The 18021-nt window shown below is 35.5% G+C and overlaps 2 protein-coding genes across 2 annotated transcripts in view; both read right to left on the reverse strand.

The window, feature by feature from the left end:
• Positions 1-18021, reverse strand: part of LOC114661422 (uncharacterized) — a 251958-nt gene that overhangs the window by 182497 nt on the left and 51440 nt on the right. The window lies entirely within an intron of this gene.
• Positions 1-18021, reverse strand: part of LOC114661228 (uncharacterized) — a 54948-nt gene that overhangs the window by 13695 nt on the left and 23232 nt on the right. The window contains exons 16-26 of the mRNA XM_051933962.1: positions 17617-17699; positions 16988-17118; positions 16372-16496; positions 14966-15089; positions 11742-11954; positions 11147-11317; positions 10557-10703; positions 9211-9260; positions 5679-5799; positions 4543-4628; positions 730-856 (exon numbers count right to left, since the gene is read on the reverse strand). Coding sequence (XP_051789922.1) covers positions 730-856; positions 4543-4628; positions 5679-5799; positions 9211-9260; positions 10557-10703; positions 11147-11317; positions 11742-11954; positions 14966-15089; positions 16372-16496; positions 16988-17118; positions 17617-17699 — 1378 coding nt within the window. The remainder of the gene's footprint in view (positions 1-729; positions 857-4542; positions 4629-5678; positions 5800-9210; positions 9261-10556; positions 10704-11146; positions 11318-11741; positions 11955-14965; positions 15090-16371; positions 16497-16987; positions 17119-17616; positions 17700-18021) is intronic.

Here is an 18021-nt window from a genome sequence, read left to right on the forward strand (position 1 = left end):
TACAATACTGCATTTAGTACCACTTTGAGTAGAGTAAGTAAGATCAATAAAATAAATCAAGACATAACAGAATATCAAAGACAAGCGCAAGGAGAGATGTGAGTAAAAATGACAGGAAACAAGAAAGTGAAAATTAACATTCTCAAACCCACTCATCCTAATTGAGGATCATGGAGGTTTCAAGCATGGCTTGGTAGTGTCATGTACATGGAAGTAAACAGCCACGGACAGTGCACCACTCTGTAACAAGGACAGTATCAGTCATTCTAAATTAAAATGAGGTCCAATGTTTGTTGGAGTTCTTTTCAGTATCTAGAGGTCATTTGTTTTTTTATCACATCCTGCCACAACTAAGACAACATCTGTTGTATCTAACTGAGACTTGCACTAATGAAGGCATAAGAATCATCTGAGAGAAAAGCAACTTATTTTGGTTTTGATTTAATAATAAAAAATCTTGATGTTTCCCTAAAAAGCCATTCACAACTGTTAAAAGAAAGCTTAAGAAATAATAAAATTACCACTTTGGTTAACTAAGTAATTTAAATTTATTTTGAGGTTATTACTATAATTATTATTTGATAATTATTGTATGCATTTACACTGCCGCATTATTGTATATCTTTAGGGTTACACAATATAATTGATGGCTGTTTTTAGGAGTGACAGTTTCTGTCATCTGTAGTGTGTACTGTTTGCTTTATATAAATACATGCTTGTTTTACTTACCAGACATTGTTTAGCTGATTTCAAGAGAATCTTTGCTTGTTTTAGTGTACCAGTACTTTCCAGTAGAGTTGCATTTCCAATTTGTTTAAAATAGGCAATACAATTTTTATCAGTGATTTTAGAATATCTAAAAACAAAAAAAAAGTTGTAACTGCATAACTTGTAGGAAAGTTTCAACAAAACTTTACCAATAAAACATTTGCTTTGCAGGAAAGGTAGCGGGTCTTTGGCTTGCTGATCTGCTTAGGTGCTAGTCACTGTGAAATTAGTAAACTTTTGCGTATGGCAGGGGTCTTAAGTTTTGCATTGCAGCTAGACTGACAAAAAGCTTCTTCCTGGTCCCTTTAAATAGAGACCTTTGCTTAACAAGCTTTCTTGTTTACTTACTGCTATTAAAAAAAAAAAAAACCTCTTCCAGTGTGATTTAGTGTTTCAGACAGTAGCGTGTTTGGTGTGGAAGTTTTGGTAGGGGTGGAACAATCCTTAGAAGCTCATCATTAAAGGAGCTAGTGAAGAGGGTGTTGTGTAAGTGTGTGTGTGTGTGTGAGAGAGAGGATGAGAGAGAGAATGATGATCAAACATTTAAAGAGTAGAACGTACAAGACCTGCTTCTCTACTTAAATCTACTGGGTTGGGTATGGGTACCACTGGCAAGTCTTGTAAAGGTCCTAGCTTGTAGCACATCATGGAGTTTGGGAAAGTGAACATAGCCAGTCTTGTTTCTGAACACAAGTGAGTAGTGTGAGGCAGAGAGGGCAGTGTGAATGTGCTAGCAGTGCTAGGCGTGTGCGATATACATCGTTTACGATTATATCTTAATTGCTGTTTTAACGATGTGCGAGATTAAATTATCTAGTATGTAACTCGCTTTGCAAAAAAAAGAAAGTTCATTCACTAATACAACGGTATAGACCACTGCGCGTGCGCAAAGCGAGTTGCGTAGGCGTGCACGTCCAGCAAGCCGCAAGTTAGCATCGCTCCCTGCCCCAAAATGAGTGAACAAACAGCGCCAGATGATAAAACAGCCTCGCTATCTACGTCGTCAGAGTTAAATGCCAGACATGGTTCATTCTCACTCGAATGGCAGTGGTTTGGTTTTGAAAAGACTGACGTTGCTCAAAAGACGGCAATCTGCAAACTATGTGGTAATCGGTTGCCGTTAAAGACAGCTCGACAACTAACTTGTTTCACCATTTGCGAACTAACCACCACACAGAATACGAAGAATACGAAAAGCTTAAGGAGTCAACTGTTCAGCACAAGTCTAAAGTAACCAAGGTACAAGCACAAAAACACACTCGGCAAACTTTAGCGGACTCATTCTGCAAAAAAGTGCCTTGCGACAAGAAAAGCAACAGATGGCATGACATAAACGCAGTCACCAATTATATCGCAAAAGATATGATGCGAATTCAAGTGGTTGAGAGAGATGGTTTTAAACAACTTTTGAAGTACACACTGCCTGGCCGAAAATATTTCAGTCAAACAGCTGTGCCTAAGTTGTAGCCTATGATTCGTGTCGGCAAACTCTGACGCATAAACTGCAAAAGGTTTCACATTTTGCCGCAACAACGGATTTATGGTCAAGCCGAACATCCGAGCCGAACCTTTCTCTAACGGTGCATTTCATTGACGAAAACTGGCAACTGCAAAGCTTCTGTTTGCAAACATCCTACTTCCCACAAGATCACACTGGCGACATCATTGCGCAAAGTCTGAAAGATGCGCTGGCATCATGGTCACTGCGAGAAGACCGCAAGGTTTGCATGACAACAGAGGGGCTAACGTTGTCAGTGCACTACGGATTAATAACTGGAAGAGGCTACCTTGTTTTGGGCATAGGCTTCATATTGCGATTGGTGAGTAATTTGGGGTTCCTCTATAAAATGAAGTTTAGGTTAAATTGATATTATTTATTATGACGTTTTAAAATACAAAAAGACCTGATAAGCAAAGCTATAGGTGACAAAAATATAATTCAATATAATTTCAAATAATACATTACATTATCTTGGAATTACCGTTATCATCAAAGTCCCAGAAAATATCGAGATATTTTTTTTTTTTCCAATATCGCACACCCCTAAGCAGTGCACATACAGTAACAGGAAAAGATAATCAGAGCTGCATGTAACGAGTTACGGAAGTGGAAATGGAGAGCAAACAAAGAAGGAGACATATTCCAGTAAAACTCACATGAGGTGTCAAGGAACAGACACTGCATTTTGCAATTTATTAGGCTACCAACACCAGTGATGATAAAATGTCAGTCAAATAATACCATAAAAGATCACTTAAAATTAAGTTCTAACAATATGTTTATCAACGTACTGCATGACAAAACATTGGTGGCTATACTGTATGACAAAATAAAGGATATTATTAATATATATCTCAACATCAGATGCTCAACACAATGCAAAAACACAGATGAATATTCAAATAAATTTCTAATTTTTGTTCATTAGGCAAAGTGCTAAATTGTATTGTATATAATTAATCAACATGATACAGGATAATGACTATGACTAATCCAAAATAGTGAGATGTACAAGTTCATGCACATTTTAAATCGTGTCACAAATAAAGGGCTCTAGACTTCAAGCCCCAAGAGGAAACTGAAAGGTTGAGGATGAATTTCTGCATATCTGAGAAAAGGTCTGGTGGGAACACTGCAGGGATGACGGGACTGCCCATGCAACACAGAAATAGTACAGACACAAAGGAAACTTCACATATTCCAAAAATAAATATTTTTCTAGATAAGAAATTGCATTGAGCATACCCTGAGAAATTATGCTATAAATATTTTAACAATAAATTATTGAGGTGAATTTAGTACTTGTTTCAATTTTGACACAATAATTAATTTAGTTTTAATTTTATTCAATTTTTCTTAATTTTCTTATTTATTGTATTGTGTATTTACCTTATTTATTTATATATTTTTGCACAATCCTGGAGTAGGCTAGCTTTTTCATTTCACTGCATGTTGTACCTATGTAACTGTGTGTGTGACGACTAAAAAATCTTGACTCATCTGCTGGGGTATGTGGAGTTCCATATTTCACTGGCACAATTTGGGGATGCTACTGAGATCTGAGGAATGCCTTGAATTGCTTTAGTCAGGCCTTGTATTTCAAGATCTTATAAAATTGTTCAAATCACTTATACTAGCAGAAGTCTTAATTTTAACAGCTTAATTACTATCAGCCATTCATACCATTATTACCTCTCTTAAAGGAAACGGGACCAAACAGAAGAGAGAGAATACAGTTCTATTGTCCCATGAATACAAATTTACCGTGATCTATGCACCATTCATTCACCCATTGTCTGAAGCTACCTTACTCAGTTACAGGGAGCTGAAGCTCTAATGCAGCCTTAATGTATACAAGGCAAGGCCCATCATGGATAAGATGCCAGTATACTCTATGAATTTCACTAATGCGTGGTCAGTTTATAGCTGCAAATAAATATAATAGCATGTCTTTGAACTAAAATGCAGGCATTAGGACATTTTTGACACCTTAGATTTGGGGACATATACAAGGAGAAGAAAACTTAGTAAATGTCATGTTCTGTGGGCCTCCAGAAACAACAGAGACTATCCACATACTGTAAATGGACACAAAACAGTCCAAGAAGTCTACAATGAAAACCTGCAGCGACTATCTTTTTTCACGATAGAAAACTGTCACACTTATTTAAAGCATACAAGACAAAACTGAATAAGAAATTGTAAAAATGTTTACTTGCACATTTTAAGCATTTTAACCGTACATTTTTATATAAAGGAGCTAATCTACTCACTGATAATACAGAAGAACTTCTGGAGGATAACTTGAAAAGTTCTGGAGTGTTGTTTGATTATTTAGGTAATAAGCCATTGAGGTCAGCTAAAAGAAAGAAATATTGTAATGTGAAAACAGTTTTACTTCTTTACATTAAGACAAACCTTCTGTCCGCATAATGTGTGTTTTAGTATGACTACTGTAACAACAAAACTGGGTTTGATATTGAACATTAGGGAATGTTTATTATATGAAAAAACACTGCAAGTATCACATGTTCTTATAAGAATATATAATTTACATATATTGGAACATAATCATTTTTTGATCAATTTAATAAAAACAATTATTCTGACACAATTCCTGGATTTAAATATAGTTTGTGGTTTTCTAAAATAAAAATGATCATCAAGCTTAAACATTCTAAAAAAAGCTAATTTACATTTTTAATACTTGAGTAGAAAATTGTGTGGAGTGTGCTGTAAAAGAGAGGGTTTGTAAGATACAGAAAAATCTAAATAGTTTCATTTTTTAAAATTGAGTTACTTTCTACATTAATAAATTGACATTAGGTTGCCCACTGGAAGGATGGGGCCAAATGCCACAGTATGGACCTCCATTTAAGAGCACAAGAAAAAACCTGGATAGAATAGTACAGAGACAAAGAGAGAACAGGTCATGAGATGGACCCATAATGGAGTGAAAGTGGAGGCCACACTCCTTATTTGTGTGCCATAAGGCAGGGCAGGCTTGTTATTTCCTGATAACTGACCTAAACAGAATACTCTTCTACACTGATGATCCCATATATTACAGACAAAGGATATAGAGATTGCATTGCAGTCAGTACTGCACAGTGGGGGAGAAAGAAACTTCTGGAAACTGAGAGACTTGGAGAGTGCAATGAGAAAGCAAACTAGCTACTTCTTCCTTTTCTAGAAAGGGACCTCAGATGAATTTTTTTCTTTATTTTCTATGGAATTTATTTTGTTTTTTGGTTAATCCCCTTTTTATGTCTCCCCTTTCAGTTGCCTTCATTTAATTCAAGTATGGGACAAGAATTAAACCAATGATAAAAAATCTCACAATATTTTTAAAAATACTTTTAAAGATGCTACCACAAGTAAATAAACCTTTACACTTTTATTCTCTTACCTGTTGTTCTACAAGGGTTACATGTTTTCCATTATATGCTTTAATAATTTCAATGATGTCATTAGAGGAAAGATTTTTCACTGAAGCTCCACTATATCCTTGTAGTACGAAAGATGAAAGACTAGAGAAAGTAAAAGGAAAAAAAACAACTTTCATAAACCCCTTAGATTTTATTGAGTTTTCCTATGACTGTCCATCCATCCATCCATTTTCCAACCCGCTGAATCCGAACACAGGGTCACGGGGGTCTGCTGGAGCCAATCCCAGCCAACACAGGGCACAAGGCAGGGAACCAATCCTATGACTGTGCTATTGATTAATGACATAATACCATAACCACACAAATACAGTAAATTCACTTGTTAAATAGCAGCTGTTGACAGGTAAATACCTATTATTACTAGTACTATTATAAAGCAAAGACTGGGGGAAAATAAACCCCAGAGTCCAGGCATTAAGGAAAATGGTTGCAGATTTAGGTCAGGTGTCTATCCAGTCCTGTCACAGTAGGTGTTTGCTGAAATGGAAAGTAATATAATGAAGGGCATTGGCTACATTTACTGAATGGAGGACATATGCCTGTAACACACTGTGAGCTGAAAGCAACTGATTAAACAGTTCACGATTTGTTTACATGAACTGGTATTGCAGATTGTCATAGAAAATTGGGATTATCTAAGGAAGAGTTAAAGTAACTGATTATGCTACAGGGAAAGGGGAGGATAAACTTAGCAGAAAGAAGGAGCAGACATCATTAAAACAAGTGTAACTGAAGAAAGAGGAAGTGACTGGGGACTACAGAGGAAGGAACACGCTTTTATTTTAGACATATGCCACACATCCCCTACCAAGTTATCTTATGCTTGGATTGCACTTCCATGCTTATTAATCTGAATAACCTGTTAATACATTTCCACCCTATTGAAGTTAAAAAGTTACTACGTGTCTGTTATTATTTACTACAGTTCTGACAGGAAACATTTTACTTTTTTCCACCTAGTAAGATGGAACTCGAATAATGAACATTATACTAAACACACAATTTTATCTTTAAAAGATGATAATGATATACTAATATAACAACTCAGCATTATAAATCTTAAAACTACCTGCCAGTTGTGTATGAAAAACAACACTAAGCAATATCTAACTGATTTTTTTTTTTTTTACCTCTTTTTTAAAATTGAAACTTTGTCAAATATCTGTATGGCTATTGTGGTTATTTCTATTGGTGTAATGATAGGTATAATGATGTTTAGAGACTATAGGTGAGTGGCCATCTTCCTCGAGCAGTGGCCTGCACTTTTTGTTGATTCCATAGTGCAAAATGTAAGGTGCACTGGGAGATAAACTCAAATCTAATGAAACATGGAGTTGGAAACACTCCGCTAAAAAATCTCATTTCAAGAGTTTTGGTGAGAATCAAGTTTAGCACCAACACACAAGTCAGTATCAAGCAAAAATAGGTGAGTAATGTGAAGTAAAAAAGTTAAGCTTTATACTTGTGTTTGGTGAAATGGCCATGATTAGCAGTGTTATGTTAGAAGAAAGGGCATTTTTATACAAATAAATATTTTTTTTTGGTAAAGTAGAAGTGATTGGAACACCTCACTGTCATACATAATTTCAGAGTTGCATTGATTAGGTTTCTATTATTATAGAAGTGTGAGTTGCAATAGAATTATTGAAGTGCGGTATGGCACCCATGAGTCACTCCTTAATTAGCATCTGAACCTTAAAGTGCAAAACTGTTATTTTCAAAAGTCTTGCTGCATGTTTGTAGAGATGTTTTTAGATTTATTAATAATCACTGAATAGTACTCCATCCAGCAATCTGTTTTATAATCTTGCTTTGATGCAGTAAGGTGCACCAGCAAAAGAAATTAAACTAATTAAATAAGATGTAGCTACCAGACCTGGCTTGAGTAGGTAATTCCCAAACCATTCAAACTGAAACGGTTTTCTTACTTTGCAGTGTCTGGTAGGAAGCAGCTTACAAAGCACTGTAATATCAGACTAGTAGCTATGCAATATTAGTTCACATCAACATTACATTAAAGGAGAAACATATAAAAATCATAAGAGCAGTTCTTTTCCTAACATAATGGAGTCATTCTTTGCTCTTTGCCACCACCAGTGTGCATGAAAGCATGCCCTGTTAAATCAAACCAACATTTATATGTAACATCAACTGTGGCACAATAGGAAAGACACTTTTCTTACTGCTATAGACATCAGTGTTCAGAGCCCCAGCCGGCGCCAGTGTCCGGTGTCTGCACCTTTTCATTTGTGTCTGTGTTTAATATAGTCACATTCTATTTTCTGATATCATTTTAGTACTAGGGTGCTGTACCGTGTTAGCCATTATGGATGTAGTGAGAAGTTAAGAAAAATGACACCTTTTATTGGCTAAATAGAAAGATTACAATATGAAAGCTTTTGATGCAACTCCGACCCCTTCTTCAGGCAAGATGTACTAATATATATACTGTGATATTCAGCCCGAACACCACCAGACAGAGACCACTTCTTTATAAAAAAGCACACGTTTATTTCTTCCTAACACAGTCCCACACAGCACACAGTGCTTCCCAGCACTAAACACCTTTAACACGGGCCTCTTCCCCAATGTCCTTGGACCGCCTTTCCTTTCTCCACGGGAGCTTCGTCCTGCTCCCACTCCAGACTCTAGCTCCCCGACTGTAGGAAGGCGGCCCCTTTTATGTTCACCCGGACGTGCTCGATGATGCTCTTCCAGCAGCACTTCCTGGTGTGGCGGAAGTGTTGCTCTTGCACCTGGAAGCACTCCGGGTGCCCCTGGAAGGCTCTTCTTCCATCTTCCCGGGTGTGGCAGAAGTGAATGTTTCCCGAGCTCCATGAGGCTCAGGGCGCCCCCTGGCAGTGGCCACGGGCCCCAACGGGCTTGAGCCTTTTTGCTCCTCTCATGTGGTCCTCTCCAGATCCAGGGTGGTTGCCCCCTCGTGGCCCGGAGGACGTAAATGCCACCTCCCGGTCCTTCCAGGCGTCCCGGCTGGGTCTGTCCCCCAGCCTCCTGTGACAATACTAGTATATTTTTAAAAGACCAAGCATTCCTGATTGTTTGGAACAGGATCTCTTTGAATTTAAAATAGGTGGTTTCAGTTTATTTTTGAATACTAAAATAACGTATAACTGTAGTAGCCCACTTTTTGTGTCATGGTGAGGAGCTCAACAACATGAGGAAAAACGTCTAGTAGGACTGCTTCTCCACATTAGTTGATTTGGGTATGTATATTGAATTAGGATGCCGATTTGAAAGAAGTTCCAGGGGCATGTGTCTGTTTCAACTGGAATAGGAAGGGCTGGAGATTCTCCAGGGATAGGTGGAGACTGTGGAGATGATTGAATAACCTGATCTGTTCAACGCAGTGGTTATTGATGTGAAATAATCATACTTGAAATGATCTCCTGGGTTACATGTCCGCGATAATGAGATATAAGACAACAAACACTTGAATGATATACAAAAAATACCAAAACCAGTAAAACTTACCTCTGATAATTCTTGGTGCTAATCATAACATTGTAATAAAATAAGGCAGCCTGAAAAAGAGAGTTGATGAGGGTATGAGCAAATTGTACTGCTGTATATCATATGGTTCACATTGCATTGTTTTTAATAGGTTTACTTTATATAGCTGCAGAAAATAAAATGGTAATAACAAGAACACTGCAAGAAATGAAATCTAAGCAAGTGAAAAGTATTTATATTGTGACATTAGATCTTATTTTCCTTATTCAGAATTATTGACATATCAAATAAGTTGTATTTATGATTATTTAGCTTAATTTAAGAAATCTTGTCAAGTACATTTTGCTTATCCCATTGACAGATTTATTTGCTAAATAAAAGTAAAACATATGCATTTTTTGCAGTGAACTGAAATGAAGAAACCAAATTTTCTTGTCATGCACTTTATTGCTTCCATGTAAACCAGTGTTTCCCAAACTCAGGCCTGGTGAACCCCTGTGGCTGCAGATTTTTGTTCCAACCAGCTTCTGTTTTTAATTGAACTCCTGGGCTAATTAAGTGAACTAATATTTCCCAAGTTCTGTGTTTAGGGAACAATATAGAAATTAGAAAACTAAGTTTGCTAAAAAAAAAAAATAAAAAAAAAAAAATTAAAATGTACCAAGCAGTTATATAGGAATAATGTATTTTTTTTTCTTTTTAACAGTATTTTCATCTTGATTTTCATTCTACTTTTCTAGGTCTTCTAATTGTTTAATTAATCCATTATTTACTCATTAGTGGGTCGGTTGCTAAAGTACTTGCAGCCTTTGATTATTTAGTGTTGTTTGCCTGCGTGTCTGCTCTGCTCATTTTAAATTGTCATTATTAAGATACAACAAAGGGGGAAAAACTGCACAGAGAAAGGGCAAAGTATAATGAAATCAACAAAAGAGAGTTAAGCATTTAAATCGATAGCAAAAGCAGAAATATTTCTAAATTTCTTATAAATGTAAAAATCATGCTGCTATGCTTTTCTGAATGTCGAATAAAAGAAAAAAAAAACAAACCAGCTAATTAAATGAGATCAGTGCTATCAGGTGTTGTCACTGATTAGGAATCCGGTTGGAACAAAAACCTGCAGCCACAGGGGTTCACCAGGACCGAGTTTGGGAAACACTGATGTAAACAATCAGAAAACTGCAGCCATCTTTAATTTAAAAGCAAAATGTTTTTCTGTTTTCATTAAGATAAGAAGCAGGTTTTTCCTCACACACGTAGCATATAACAAAATGTTAGATCAAACATCTGTATTAAGACTGAATCAGTGAAAACAAAGACATAGTGAAGAATTTTAAGGTATTAGTTCTTTACAAGTAATAACATACCTGCTCAGGTGTCCAGTTTTTCTGATTGAGGCTTTGAAGATCAATGTTGCTTCCAGTAAAAAACAGTGAAGAAACTGGGATTAAGCTGGCCAAATTAGCAGGAACATTTTGCAGTACTACATTTGGGGATGGGTTGGCAGCAATGATCTGCAAGACAGAGGATTCTGTTATGACACTTCACTGTATGGAAAATATGTTCTTGTAATCTCTTCTGATATATCAAACGGCAAAAACCATCCCTCCACCCAGCAGTCTGTATTTTCCAGAACTTTGTTCGCTTATATGTCATATCACTAGGTCAAATGACAAGTTTTTTGTTATCCTTTTGCCTCCCTTTTTTATCGTTCAATTACTCCAACTGCCCATTTTAACAGACTTTAATGTTGCCCTTTAATCCTTCACTAGGTTAATGTCTGGCATTTGAAAGTCCCCCACCTTTTAAGTAATTATGAAATATGTTCTATATTATATTAGTCAGTGGTATTTTATTGTGCCCTAAAAAGTCATTTTTATGCGACAGAGGCAAACAGAGAAAACAGAATTTAATTGTATCTTTTAAAGAAGCATGTTATAGTGTGTACTTTACTCACCTTATTAACAAACAACTGCTGAATGACCTGTGGTGCGAGCAACAGGTTTTGTACAAAAGTTGTATTTTGTATGGCACCAAGGACAGCTGCTGAGTTAATATTCTGAATTGCAGATGTTGTTAGCCCTTGTGTTAAAGTTCCAAGTGCTATCAGTTGTCTGTCAGAATTAACCTATAAATACAAATGCTAGGTAATTTAGAAACATGAAATTACATTTTAATAATATTTATATTTGACGGATAAGTTAGATAGAGGTAACCTAAGTGGAAAAAGTGTCCCAAAACCCTGAAGATAAGCTTGTTTGCCATTATAAATGTAATGTGATGAGGCTGTCCAATGAGATAAGGGTCACAATGGGGTCATGGAAGTACCACAGTGAGACAGTAACACACTATAGTTAATGAAACTACCAGATGAAAAATAAATCTGAATGTAACTGCTGTTTAAACAGATCTGTGAAAGGCATACAAGTTAACTGAAGTTCATTTATTTCAAACTGAAAATTTTCACTGCTGTAAATTTGTGGCTTTTTACCAAATGCACTGCAGAAGTTGCAATTAAAAATAAGTAAACTCTTTTAGAAAGGAAGCAATACCTGGTAGCCACTTGAAAGTAGTTTCTGAATTACTTCCTTGGCTTGCTCTTGATTCCAGTTAGGCACTTGACTCAAAATGCTGACTGACTGAAGTATGACACTTGGGTCTGTTTGTAAAATTTGAGTGACAGTTAGGTCAGAGCTCTGCGTCCCCAAAAATGCGATAACATCCGCAGTGATGTTTGGAGTGTTTCCAGCCATAGATGACAAAAACTGAAAGAAAAAATGTATATCAGAAGAGGAGGTTATTTTTTGCAGTTACTCATTTATAATTTACCTGGATTGAACTGTTGTCCATAGTTTAACTACATATTTTATAGATCTTTGCAATGAACACCAAGATCCATCAGGTACTGTAGTGGTATAGTGTAAAGCACTGCTACTTGACTGCTCCAGTTTGAATCCTGACCTGGTCATAATTTTTGTGGAACTTTCACATGTTTATCCATATAAATTTACTTTGTATTCTCTAGGTATTCTCCTACTTACTAAAGATGTGTGATTTTAGTTTGATTGCTGACTGAATCGAGTTTGATTACGTGTGAGACTCTGTCTTGTCTTGTGCTAGTAATAAACAGTAATTGCCAACACCCAACTGACCAGGTACAAGGAAAAAATTGGGTTGAGGAAAGGAATGGAAATTTGTCTACATATGTATGCTATTTTCATAGATGACCTTGCCTCTGTACTATATGATTTCCTGTGAGAGAAAAACTTGATTCTCATATTGTAAAGAATTTTTGTTAGATTTTATACAAAGAATTAATTCTGAATACGTTGATTGAGTGCAAATCGAGAGAAAGACAGAATTTGCATAAGCAGCAGATGGCCAGTTTTGTTAAATAAACAAAGCTATCCACACTGATGCCTACCAGATCAAGATGAGATACTTCTGTAGTGTTGACCAAATTGCATCTGGCAAGTATGTTAAAGATACTCTTTTTACTAAGTATCTTTCATTGCTACTTTGTATGTGAATTTTGACCTTGGAATCAAATGACATGGTAATGTCTACTTTATTGGGTACAAGATTTAACAACATTAATGGGACGTGGATTGTGTGCTGTATAAATGGAAAAGAGAAAACAGTTCTATGGAGAGCGGTTAAAAATGGAAGAGAGAGTAAAGTTAGGACACCAAGGTTGGAATTCTGAAATAATATACACAGTCACCTTCATCTTTCAGCTTTTTTTTATTTTAACTTCTGTTCCTAGGGTTTTACAGTGATCCCTCGCTATATCGCGCTTCGTCTTTCGTGGCTTCACTCCATCGCGGATTTTAAATGTAAGCATATGTGAATATATATCGCGGATTTTTCACTGCTTCGCGGATGTCTGCGGTCTACAGTACGTGTGCTTCCTCAGTTGATTTGCCCATTTGAATTCAAACAAGGGACGCATTTGAATTCAAACAAGGGACGCTATTGGCGGATGGCTGAGAAGATACCCAATCAGAGCACGCAGTTAAGTTCCTGTGTGCTGCTGATTGGCTCAGCAACGGAGTGCTGCATTAACCAGGAAGTCTCATCTCACTCATTCAGCATTAATGCACGTTACTGCTAATGCTTCAGGATTGCAGAAAAGGTAAAAGTTTTGGATATGTTGAAGGAAGGAAACAGCTACACCGCTGCAGGACACAATTACAGCATCAATGAGTCCACGATTCTTTTTATTTAAAAAGGAGGTAAAGCATACAAGATCTACGGCCGCAGTGTCCTTTAATCAGGGCGCAAAACGAGTTGCAAGTGGACGTGATAAGGCAGCAGTCTGGATGGAATCTGCTTTAGGGATTTGGATTGAAGAGTGCTGGAAGAAGAACAATGGCAGTGCTAAACAGTCGCCTGAAGAGGCTCCTTTAGAAGAGCTGTAACGCTATCCTTTGTTGTGCAGTAAAATTAAACTCATCGTTATCGGACAAGTCGTCGTGTCATTGTTGGTGAGTAACCATAATTAATTATTTACGTACAGTACTTATTACATGTACATAGTTTAGTGTCGCTGTACACACATTTTACTGTATACAATTTTTCTTGCATTGTACGTATTTATTGCTGGTGGCCTGTCTGTTGTAATGGCTGTAACGTATGTGATATTGGAGACGCTCGATATCTTTAAAATAATATTTAGGTTTTACTGTATGTAAACTGTGTTTACATACATAATTTCAACGAATCTTACCTAATATCTAAGAGAATACAAAGGGCTTATGCTGTATAACTGTGCGTGAAATGTTTATAATAGTGTGGGAGAGTTTATAAGGGCTTAAAATATATAAAAATAACCATATAAACATATGGTTTCTACTTCACGGATTTTCTTATTTCGCGGGTGGCTCTGGAACGCAACCCCCGCGATGGAGGAGGGATTACTGTAATTCACAGAATGGATGCTCTGTGGCACTATTCATCTCCTCTTAAGTTTTCTAAATTGTTAGGGTGAGTCCCCAATGCTTCAACTGCAAAGTGGAAAACTAAACTACTCTCTGCCACTTTGGTCAAATTAGTAGTTTTAGTCGTATTTAGACATTAATTCTTTTTATCTGTTAAATCTATTCCATACTCTAAAACAAACTGATAAACATAATGTGATGCTCAGGTAATAAAAATAACATTCTTACCACTAACAATACACTAAGCAAGTGTATATGTTCATGAATTTAAGTTTTCATCATCACTGTAGCTTATTTTCTGTAACAGTTATGATAAACTTTGATGTACTTGGCGATGTAACACATGTGCCCACTGATGGAGTTGAATATTATCCCGGGTTGTCCACTATGCTGCACCTGGCATTGCTATACTGGAATAAGTGGGCTCATTAAACTAATACATGGATGAAAAAATGTTGCTGTGTTTTTAATATACCTTTGTGAAAATGGTTGCCTTAAAAAGTATTACGAAAACAGAGATTCAAATGGTTATTTTGACTGTTCTTATAAATTCTGAATTGTGCCGTTTATCCCTTGAGAACTACAGTAATAAGTAATGAATAAAAACTCAAATATTTTGTCATGATTCGCATAATGACAGAGGTTTTTATTTCTCATTTTATAGTATTCAATAAAAGGTTTAGGAATCACCAAGTCAACTCTAACAATCCAGCATGTTAACTAAGATTCTGTAAAGATTTTTGAAACTAGAAGCATTTCTTTATATGAGTCAACATTAAGGGCCCTAACAAAGTTATCACTATACAGTAAAATAAGTATTAGTTCTGGTTTCTTACCTGTGTGAACAGTGTAGTATTGCAGATGTCAATGAATTTTGCAGACAAAAATGCAACATTGTTCAAATTCACTGATGACAGGAAACTATTAATTGGTGCATAACAAAGAAGAGCATCTGGTAGCCTAAAAACAGGACATCATTGTAATATAATGTTGCAGTTGTCTACAGCTAGCACAGTGTATATTGTAGTGCAACAAGCTAACAACATGGGACATGGATTACAGTATTTTCTAAACATTTTAAGGCAGTTTACCATATTTTATTGATGTGCATATCTTAGTTGGAGCACAAAAACATTAAAGTAGGTATAAGCAGCTAAAAACACCTTTTCTATCAAATCTTGCTTTTCTGAGTTTGTTCTAAATATACTGTAGTATAGTTAATTATCCTTGTATTTATGATCAACCTGCTTGTGGTAATATTACATATGAGAGACACTGAACATGGTGACATGCTTTTTGTACAATGGATGCAGGTTGATATTTTCATGTGCATTTAATATAAGGGAATTTAAAGGTTAGCTGATTGCATAGGATAGAATACAGAAATTAAAAAATTTTGGATATGAAACACCTTGAACTTCTGTCAAGAAATGTCCTTGCCTGTGTAGGGTTTATTCCTCCTAGTTCAAGATTTTCATTTTGTTTGTATTATTGACTCCATCAACTTTTACCCACTTTCATCAGTGAATTACTTATAATCATGCAGATGCTGTGCATTACGCAAAAGGACCTTTGGCTCCAGCATACTGGAATTTCAAGTATTATTACTGAATTTTTTATTGTTGTTTTACCATCAGTTCTATTTTATTGAGTGCCTTTCATGGAAAACTTTTTAACAGAGTACTTTACAAAGTTACAAGAGAATACATGAAATTTATAAAGAAAAAAAAGTTAACACAGTGAAAGCAGGAAAGTTGCATATATTGGGTACTATATGAGTAACATAAAAAGGTAAAGAATAAGGCAACAGATTATTTCTCAATTTAGATTGCCTCTGTACCTTTAAAATACCGTATAAAACTGATTTGTTTTTATCTTTTACTAAATTTGAAATGGCCTTACAAAGCTCTTTAATTTATTAATCAGTGTTAAAGACACAACATAAAATAGAAGTGTGGTCCTGTGGTATCCCAAATATAACTAAAGTAATACAGGTGGACCAGGATGGAAATGCTTGATTGCGTCACATGTCCATCAGAACATTTTAGCTACATTGTGAGTGTGCACTGAGGATGGTTCCTTTCTTTTTGCTTTTTTAAAGAGCTGAAATAAGAGCACTGTAACAAAAACTGCCACGCAGAATCACATGGGAGCAACACCACATACAGAGTCATTTAAATTTTCAAAGTGAATGACACCACTAAATTTAAACCATAAAGATTTGGAGTATAAAAATACTTACTTTGTTAGGTTAAAATGTGGTTTTGCTGCAAACAGCAGAGAAATGTAGAATTCCAGTACATCTTTTGGTATGGCTGTGTTACTGAAGAGTTTCAGATTTTGTTTACTTGTTGTGAAGGTCATAAGCTAAAAGTATAACAATTAGAGATCATTAAAAAGAAGGTAGAAAGACAATATACATATCTAATTTTTTTTTTCTCAAAACTTACTGCAGTATCTGCAGACATAAAGTGAGTATGTGTTTTTTTAGCCTACAAACTGTAATACAAGGCATTATAGATAACAGTTAATGGTGCTTATATTTTTTATTACAACCTAATAATTTATTCAACATTATTATTAAAGAGGATCCTATCCGTTGTTTGGAAAGAGTAAACTATTCTTGACTGATTGAGAAACTTGCTTATAACAAAGAAGTCAATCAGATTGTCAAAGTGTGCACTTTACTCTGTTTTTTTCAGGTGTGCCAAACATTACTGATGTTATAAATATCTCAAAGAAATGATTTCAAAGAAAAAAAGCGGCTTCAAAAATGAAATTGGCTAACAATTTTAGTTGTCCTATTAAAACCCATACTTCTGAGTAATATACTGTTAAAATGAATTTGCAATACGCACTGTTTCAGTAGAAGCAAAGAGTTCCAAATCATTCTTGCTTGTGTAGATAATAAAGTTCCCAATGTAATTAGCAAACCAAGCTGTAGAGTTCAGTAATGGATTGGTGGGATCAAAGCACTTGGGCAGTGTTCCTTTGGGTGAAAAATAAGAAAAGCAGTTGAAAATTATTAAATTGCAACAATTAAAAATATGTTTAATTATTAAGCTGCCATATATAAAACTAGAATATTCCTCTAAACATTGTTGCATTAATTTTTCATCATTCTATAAATACTGCATGACTGTTCATTTTACCATTTAACCTGTATCCAAACACATTACCAAGCAGATACAGGCACTAAGATTATACATTAAACTAACTCTAAACAGTAAAGATTTCCTTTGTTACTCAAACTTTTAGTTATGCAGAGTTGTGTGAATATTGATTCATTTAAATGTTTCTCGAATCCCTTCCACACATGGACCTATATTTAATTTTATTTCTTCTATCTGTTTGAATGAGACTAATGTATTTAGAATATAGTAGGAATTGTATCTAACCACATAATTTCAATGTACAGTATTCTAACATACTGAACTGCTCTTCTGAATATATATTACAAATGTTAAATAAATATAAAATGTTTTACCTAGAGTAAGATACTTTTTAATCATATTATACACATCACTTGGCTGAAGATAGGCAAGCGTTTTGGACCCAAGAAGTGAAATTCTGCAAGAGACATAGGAAAGTTAATATTAATTTACCTAGAATTAGATGTTTTATATTAACAGGCTGGTTAGTACTTCACAAACATTCATTTTATTTTAAATGGGATTTGAAATTCAAGCCACTCTAGTTACAGAGTGATTTAGTGATGTTATGGCTACCAAGGCCTAAAGACTGAATTATTGGAACCTCACAAGAATACCAAAGCAATTGCCCAAGATAAAGAATGAAGGCCAGTCAAGAAACAATATCTTCATCAGCAGGTAAGGGAATGGAGAGTCCTAGCAAGACATTTCTTTGGAGTTAGACATTTATTTAAAGTAAG

This window comes from Erpetoichthys calabaricus, chromosome 11, assembly GCF_900747795.2.
Source record: "Erpetoichthys calabaricus chromosome 11, fErpCal1.3, whole genome shotgun sequence".
NCBI classification, from domain to species: Eukaryota; Metazoa; Chordata; class Cladistia; order Polypteriformes; family Polypteridae; genus Erpetoichthys; species Erpetoichthys calabaricus.